The sequence below is a fragment of the Lycorma delicatula genome, chromosome 4 (assembly GCF_047948215.1).
Source record: "Lycorma delicatula isolate Av1 chromosome 4, ASM4794821v1, whole genome shotgun sequence".
Taxonomy (NCBI): Eukaryota; Metazoa; Arthropoda; class Insecta; order Hemiptera; family Fulgoridae; genus Lycorma; species Lycorma delicatula.
The window spans coordinates 73,768,653-73,777,718 of record NC_134458.1 but is presented as its reverse complement, the minus strand read 5'-3'; the positions used below and the strand labels follow the sequence as shown (position 1 = coordinate 73,777,718).

Genomic DNA, 9,066 nt, shown 5'->3' with positions numbered 1-9,066 from the left:
TGTGGTTAATTGAAACCCAACCACCAAAGAACACCGGTATCCACGATCTAGTATTCAAATCCGTGTAAAAATAACTGGCTTTACTAGGACTTGAACGCTGTAACTATCGACTCCCAAATCAGCTGATTTGGGAAGACGCGTTAACCACTAGACCAACCCGGTGGGTTAACATGTTTCTTACTAAAAATGTACAATGGTAGGCTACCATGCACTGGGATATTGTAATACTTTCATTATCTTTCCTTATACTTATTTGTATTTATGTATGTAGAATGTTAAAGATTTTGTGAATTATTTGTTCTTTTGAGAAAAGATCAATTTTCATGTTTAAATCTGGATTGTTTAATAATAAAAAAAATGAAATTGCTTCAACTTATTGACTTTAAAATTATGTTTAGAATTTTATTGTGTTATATTAAAATTTTTGTGGATATGGTGTAATGAGAATGTCTTTTCTGTTTTTTTTTTGTTTTTTTTTTATGATAAAAAACCTTTGTGTATGTAAATCTCAATTTTTTTTTTGTTTCAGGTTATTAATTTCAAATTACTTCTTAATTTGTAATAATGAACAGGTCTGAAGAAACTGTACAAACCGAGTTCTTACCAGTTCAAACCAGTGCAGATTTGAGTACTCAGTCTGAAATATCCCAAAATAATGGATCTGAAGAAAATGTGGTAACATGTAATAAATCTGACTTTAGTTTCCAAACTGAAGCTGATGTTCAGAGTTTAGCTCCATTTCAAGGGGTTAGTGATATCAATGTGCTTTTATGTATATATGATAATAACAAACTGGGGTGCAGAGTAGATAATAATAAAAAGATTAATTGTGAGTGTGTGTGTGTGTATGTATATATATATATATATCAGCTCCACAGACGTGAAGACTGAAGAACTGTTTGTAGATTAACCTCACCAAACCTCATAAATACCAAGAACACAGTAATCTTACAAATCTCCATATCTTTAATATATTGTAAAATGCACAGAACTCTTCAGGGAAAACATATTGTGTGATCTACTCACCTTTATGCCCTAAAAATAAGAAACAAACATGACCAAGAAGTGCCTCAAAGTCCCTTGAAGTAATGAATGCTATCCTGCCCCCAGCTTTTGGAAGGTAGGAGAATCTTTAAGGATGGGAACAACACAATAATGATCAACAATTTTTCTTCTGACCAGCTCAGATGGATGCTGAAACAAACTGCTTTTCAAACCACTAAATAGCCCATGTTAGACCAACTTAAGTTAAATCCTTACGTACTCCCAGAATTGTGTGCTTCAGCTACATTCCCATTGGTGGGTGTCTAAGTTGCAACCTATTGATATTTGCTGTACATACATCAACTTGATGCTGTTTTCATGCTTCTGATTATAAACATAAAATTCTGGAACATGGCAATTGATAGTATGCACTATCATGTGAATATTATGTTACATTTTTTTGTAACATTTTATAGTTTTTATTGGATCTACTATTGTAATCACTGTAAAAATCATGAATTTTGGTATGTTTTAAATTACGCAGAAAAATTTTTAATTAATACGACTGATCACATGAAATAATAGGAAGTATCTTATAATTTTGTGGTTGATGACGTTAATATTAATAAATTAAAACTATCTCCAAAACAATCAGAGAACATGTTTTTAGTGTGTTGATTAATAACAATTACATTTGTAAAGAAAAAAGCAGCAAAGTGAAACATTTCTTCAAAAAATACCAACCAACAGAAAATAAACATAAATTGAGTAGAACTGGATTGTTCTAAAAAAAAATGCTAAAATCTTATATGCAGTAAAGAATTTAATTTGATGTTAGTTATATTTGATTTCATTATTTGAGAAAAAATCCAAAATTTAAGAGAAGAGTGACTGATAATATACACATACATAAAACATGTGCATAGTACAAGCTGTAAAAATAAAGTATGGTCTTGGGAAGACAGCAAACCTAGGTAAAATTAATGGTTCCCATAAGTAAAGAAGTAAAGGATGTGGACCGATAATTATTATTTCTGGCAAAAGAATTGAGTTTGTATCACATTTTTTAATATTTGGAAATCTAAAAGGAAATCAGGTGCTATTACAGTGAATGAATATTGGTAATTGTAAGAAATAGATTCAAAACAAATTATTATTGAATTTACCACAATATTCTGTTGCCATTTATTATAATGCTTTGTATCACTGTATTCAGTAAATATAACACTGGTTATACAGTGACAAAAACTAAAATGTGTAACTGGCTACAGAAAAATAATACTTTTGCAAAGGAAAAAAATTTAAAGTAGGGCTGATTAAAATAATTAACCAAAATAAGAAAGAAACTGCATATATGACATTTATTATCGATAACCTTTTGTAAGGTTTATCCATCTTACTTAAAGATTCAGTTTATTTAAAAGTCATATTGTGCTTAGAATATTTTTATGTCACAATGTTCTAAGACTCGCATCTCACCTTTAGATTAACATTATTTAATTAATCCATCCATACACATATGCCATCTGACCTTCAAAATTACAGCATTAAGTGTTTATATGAAGAAAAATGTAATTCATTGACAATAGATACTTGGTTTACCAAATAAAATATGTTAAAAAAATAGAAAAGGAATATTATAACTTTTAATCCTTGGAAAAGCTGTTGGGAATTTTATCATTTAAATACTTTGTTAAAATTTGACCTCATTAGATTATGGCTGAAAAAAACTTTGGATTTTAAAATTAAAATAATAGGGTTTGTAATTATATTTATTAATAGTGATTACACATTTATTGGCTTAAAGGGCCTAAATATCAGTTACTCTTAGTATGTCAGACACGCTTCACACAGCTTATGTACAGTTTCTTTTTACAAAAAAAAGAAAAAAGTGCATATAATTTTTTTAGTATTAGATTAATAAATGAGATAAAGAAAGTAATATTTAAAACAAAAAAATTAATTTAGAATGAAATAACAGTTACACTAAAAAAAAAGTTTATTGCCAGAGTATGAAGTATAATTAATTTATTTATAAACATATTTTCAAAAATCTGAAAATGAAAACAATATATGTTTTTTTTATTTTCACTAGTTTTATTTAAATACAACAGCTATTTCAGGACACAGTGCCTTTTTCACATGTTAAGTTCAGAATACTAAAACTTAGAAGTTAGGTACAAAGAACAAGGCAAATACTTTCAATCACTAGAGATAAAGTGCTTCAGTAAGGAGTGAACACATTTATCAGTTACTAATATTGGTCTATTTCAGAAAATGGGTGGGATATTTATATGAAGATTTGAAGGTTATCTCTACATTTATAACTGTGAACTACTCAAGTTTAATTGATCATTTAAAAAGTAAATTAGAATTTTTAGTTTATTAATTTCCAATGATTTTAAAATGTTTAGTTTAAACCTTTGTTCTCAACATGTAGTACTTCAATGATTAAAAACATGATTTTCATCAATTAAATGACAAGCAATGTTAATTTAATTCATTAAGTAATTCAATTCTTTGTTGTTATTTTCCTACACATCCTTTAATTTAAAAAAAATGTGTACTTTGAAAATAAAAGAATTTTTAAGTGATTATTTGCAGAAAGTTTTTTAACACCAGTCACTTCATTGTTACAGTCCAACTGAGCCCTACAATTTTTTTAGTGAAAATTTTCATTTGTTTAATGACCGTCTTTAATTATTTCTTGTATGTTTTATGTAGCATAAATTAATCCGGCAAACACTTCATTTTGGAGAGCATATTCCATAATTTTTGTTTTTCACTAATATTTAGATTATGAGTTGCCATAAACTAATTAAAATTTAATTAATTATCTAGTAATTAGTTTATTACTAGACTCTTTTGTCCACATGAGAGAGGTAATGAAATCAGAACTAATCTTATTCTAATACCCATTTAGGCTAAAAGATTACCTACATATGAGTTCTAAAAATTTGATAAATCCTTTAGAAAAATGGCAATATCAAAGAAACCGTTCCATCCCAAGAGATATCCAGCCAATTGAAGTATTTGTGCTTGCATGTGTGTGTGTGTGTGCGCACATGCGTGTGTAGATTTCAGTATACTATAAAATACACAATTTGCTGTACTCCTGTACAGCAAACATACCTCAGAACCTGGTTAAAAATGTTGTTTGAATATTTTAAAATATTTTATTTTGCTTGAGCATAAAATTATGAGGTTACAATTATAATATATTACTCTGTACTATTATTTTTTATAAACATTAAAAATTTCAGGAATGCATGAAAAAATCATCTTTTAAGAATAAATCGACTTCAACAGGAGAAGGATGTAGCAATTATTCAGTTAAAGAATTACTTACTGCTTTGTCATCATCAGAAATAACATTTCAACCACGTAATTCAGAAATAATTAATAATACATTGTCAGCTTATTGCAGTTTTCAGGACTGCAATCAAGCAGTTCAGATTTATTATGAAAGAATGTTGGATTTGGCAGAGGAATTAAAGGTGAGGTTTGATGTAAATTACTTTTATAAATGTTAATTTTTAAAAAACAGAATTATATTGAATTCTTTATCTCATGTCATTTCTTTTATAAAGATCTACAATATATTATTTCACCAATAAACATATTTTTTATAATATAGTAGTTGATCTACATGACTACTTGAATTTATTTATTTTTTGTTTTATGCTGTTAATGAGAAATATGTTTCACTTAGGTACACCTATAAAAATACAATAATGTTTATCACTGACTACTTGTAGATTTTGTTGACCATGTATTATCAAACTAACCTAAATAGATTTACAAAAGGCTCAAGTTTGTTAAAGTTTCAAGAATTTTAGAAATCTTGCTTGTAAGAATTCTTCAAATATTTTTTTTTATGTTTATTGATAATTCATCACGAAAGTTGATACAAACTGACATTGACATTGCTTGTAAAAAATTCATCATTGCTTGAAAAAACACATCAGGATTTTTGGGAAACACAGTTTTTGAACACATTTTTTTGGGAAAAATGAAAATTTGTCTTTTGGCATTTTAATAATTTAGTGAGAGTTAATTAACCATTATTATGTTTACTACTTTTGCCAAAAAAAAAAAAATTTTTACTTAAAAAATGAAAGCAGTATTGCATAACCAGATGTTCCATCATATATGAGACCAGTACATCATGTTGAAGACCAACTGATTCCAACAGCACCAACTACTTGACAAGTAATTTCTGACTGTAATAAAGGTTTTCCTGATATTATTGCAGAAGGATCAACTTTAAGAGATAAAAGATTCGTGCCATTAGAATCAAATACTCGACCACATCTTGTCATACAAACATAACTTAATGATTTAATTCGTGACTAAACAGCATGTGGAACTCCTAGGTTTATGTATGGAGGAATGGAATTTATTAGAAAGCTAAAATTGCATTGTATTCCATTTCATTTTATTGAAATAGAAACCAAAATTTAATGAAATACTTTACTACAGATGGCTTAATTTTTAATGCTGAGATGTTAACGGGTTTATGTTTGACTTGGCTGTTACATACATTGCTAATGACTAACATTTATTTATAGACTCAAGAAAAAGGTTTAAGAGCACTATTGATGCATAACTAAAATAAGCTCTCTTCTATACTTGAAGTTCATGCTGTAGGAATGAAGGAATATTGAGTATAATGATTATATATAAATCTATATTATACATAATTGTATACATAAATACATAATACTTATTTTGAACAGTATTAAATGTGATAAATGTTTATGGTGAATCTGTGGTGACATGAAAGTATTGGGATTCTTCTCAGAGTATATTCATAAAGTATTGTTCTTTCTTGTGTTTGTGAGATTGCCACCCTAGCAATCAAGATAACTTAGTTAAAGACTGACCAAAAAGAGAATAAATCTCACTCTAGGACAAGAAAATGTTAAGAATACTTACTACTTGAGCCCCATGAATTATTTTACCACCTTTACATTTACAACTAGGATTAATTTTAAGGAAGCTTTAGGTAAAGATGGGAAGTGCTTTATATATTTAACACAGGTTTATTTGTGACTAAATGATGCTAAAATGAAAGAGGAAATATTCACTAGGCCCAAAATCAGAAAATTAGTATGTGACCAAATTTTAATAGCAAACTGAATCCTAAGAAACTAGCAGCATGAAATTCAAAGATTTTTTCAAGGTTTTGTTGAAAATAAAAAGGCTGAAAGTAGTTACATGCTAACAGAGAAATTCTGAGTGAACTGTAAAAATTTAGGCTGTAGAATGTCAATAAAAATTAGTTTTTTACATTCTCATCTTGACTTCTTCGCTCAAAATTTGGTTGTCATGAGCAGTGAACAAGGAGAAAGGTTCCATTTAGAACAGCATTATCAAAGCAGATAATCAGGGGTGAATCTATGATGAGTTATTGCTCCTAGTTTTTTTACAAAAGAGAAGACTTTTTGGTTCATAAAAGAGAAAAATAATTCTCAGTTTAATGTTCAACAATTTTTGCAAAATATAGGTATAATTTAGATTTTATTTATTTTTGATTATGTAGATCATAATTCCAAAACTTACATAACACTGAGATCATGAAGTTAAAGTTTTCTTGTTATTTTTGAAGGGTTATAACTAAAAATCTACGGGTGATTGAGAAAAACTGATTTAATTTTAAGATTCAACATAAAATATAGGTTTATATTTACCTACTTTTGTTTCTGTTCTAAATATTTTTTTTAATTTATTGAATTATGGCTAATTTATTGTTATATTGGCAAAAATACAAAAGAAAAGAAGTTGCAGAAATTTCCCCTGTACCATTTGTATACTAAATTGGTATAAATGGAATTCCAGACAGTAGAGAAACAAGCCAGTCTAGAAATAAAATTAAGTTAATTGAATAATGCATGTGTGTACTCATATGTTTGAGGAAGGATTACTTTTAGCTGACTGATTTTATGTAATAAACATCTCAGCCGATTAGAAAATGATTATTAAAAATCTCAGATTTTTAAATGACCATAACATAGGAAACAGAATCTTCATACAGGTCCACAGGCAGAGCTGCCCCCCTATCAAATTTTGTCAAAGACACACTGATACTACCAGTCTCCACATCCCTTCCAAGTGAGTGGCTATCCTACTCTAACTTTTGGAAGGTAATCTTGTAACATGCTGCTTCCATCTTTGCTAGGCATGTTACAGGATTTTACACGTACAATTTTATAAATATTCTTCTACAATGTGGTTTTCTTCCAGCTATTCAAGAGCCACCTGAGAACAAGGACAGGTTCTTTAAGAGAACTCTGTTTATCAGCAGAATTATGTACTGTGTGAAATCCAACTCAACAACAAACTAGTCAGCTACGTACCCACAGGAGGATTATTTAAATGATATAAATAATTTTTTTTTTATTCAATTTGAAATCAGTTTTCATTACTATACATATCTTTACTTCTCAAAAATTTACATTATTTATTTTGAATTCAGTAATTACAGAGAACATCAATACTGTAAGAAAAAATATGAAAAGATTTACAGGCATACACCACAAGCAGAGAAAATGGTATCGTAGTTTAGGTGTACTTAATGTGTACGTTTATGTGTTTATGTTTAGGTGAATAAATGTATCTTTATATGATTTGTACCTTGTGTAAATTAGATTAGGTTTAAAGAAAAGCAGTTCTAGCCTGAAGCTTCTTAGTTAAAAAGCTTTTTGTGCAGAAATAAAAAGATGAGAATATAAAAAATTAATTTTTATTGACAGTCTCCAGCCTAAATTTGTATATTTCACTCAGAATTTCTCTATTAAAATAAAATGTATTTTACATGTACATTTTCTCAACAGAAGGGATACATTAGTTTGATGCTTTACACTATTGATCCAAGTCTTCCTTATGGCTATGATGCATGTAAGGCACTTGAAATATAAGAAGTATTGATAATAGTATGATTTATCCAAGAGTAATAATGTTTCTGTATACAGCTCCTTTTATAAAACAGAGCAAAAGTGTAACTTGTAGAGTTGAACATCTGCATTCCAAAGGGCTTGGCGTAATGATGTACAACATGGTTTTTACCTCAGTGAAGAAAGCAATTGGAAATCACTTCATTCTTCATTTCCATAGTAAACTTGGCATAGGATGCTTATTATCTTGAGAATGACTGTGCCAATTTTTGGAGGTTTACATCTCATGTCAGATAACCTCTTTGGTTGTAGTACTTAACAAGTAATTAATAATGGAGCATTTATTAAAAAAAGATAAAGCTTGGTCATCCAAATCTTCATGGCAGAGTGATAGCATCTTAGCCTTCTATCTGGGGAGGTCACAGGTTTGAATCCTGATCAGACATAGTTTTCTCATACGCTGCAAAATTCCATTTCCATATTCTTGTATACAAGCTTCTGTGGTGAATTGATTCATCAAGCAAAAAAAAAACAAAAACAAAAAATCATAACCTGCATTCAGAAGAGATATCCCAAAAATTAATTCCATCTATTAAGCTCTACTGTGTTGCAAAAAAAACTTCGACGTTAGATTTTAACTGATATGAAAATCACCTAAATATGGTTATAAGTGATTTAATTTTTATAAGATAAATTAATTTAAATATACTTATGTTTCTGAAATCAAAATTATAATTAATTAAATGTGATTATTTCAGGAGAAGCGAAAGAAACTTCTTGGGAAAGGATATAGACCTAAAGACTTTCAGGAAGATCTAAACATGCAGTACGGTTCAACCAATTGTCAGTGGTTGGAAAGGTAGTTAATAACGTAAATATATCTATACATTAGGCATATTATGCAGTTTTTACTGCATCTCTTATGAGAAAGCATAAAAGTTGATTTTTTAACAAAACTCTTTTAAGTATAAAAAACTATTGAGTTATGCTGTTGATGTGGTTTTCGAAGGACAAATTTTTTTATGTTTATAACAAAAAGTTTTTATAACTTTCAAAAGTAAACTATTTTCGAGTGAAAGAGTTCCATTAAGTATATGAATGACGGGTGAAGTGGGTGTGTCCACCTCTTTCATGGTTTTTGATATACAAATGCTACATACAGTATGTGTGTGTGTGTGTGTATATA

The 9,066-nt window shown here is 28.7% G+C and overlaps 1 protein-coding gene across 1 annotated transcript; it reads left to right on the top strand.

Annotated features, from left to right (window-relative positions):
• Window positions 1-542: 542 nt before the first annotated feature.
• On the top strand, window positions 543-8,743 carry LOC142322642 (uncharacterized). The gene is made up of 3 exons (XM_075361722.1): window positions 543-747; window positions 4,248-4,481; window positions 8,639-8,743. The coding sequence occupies exons 1-3, from the start codon at window positions 565-567 to the stop codon at window positions 8,741-8,743; spliced, it is 522 nt and encodes a 173-aa protein (XP_075217837.1). The 5' UTR covers window positions 543-564.
• The last annotated feature ends 323 nt before the right edge of the window (window positions 8,744-9,066 follow it).

Bases quoted from the DNA above. Each gene is read 5' to 3' on its own strand.
- LOC142322642 (XM_075361722.1), top strand. From the start codon at position 565: ATGAACAGGTCTGAAGAAACTGTACAAACCGAGTTCTTACCAGTTCAA. The intron at 748-4,247 runs GTTAGTGATATC...TAAAAATTTCAG, and splicing joins GTTTAGCTCCATTTCAAGGG to GAATGCATGAAAAAATCATC. The intron at 4,482-8,638 runs GTGAGGTTTGAT...TGATTATTTCAG, and splicing joins ATTTGGCAGAGGAATTAAAG to GAGAAGCGAAAGAAACTTCT.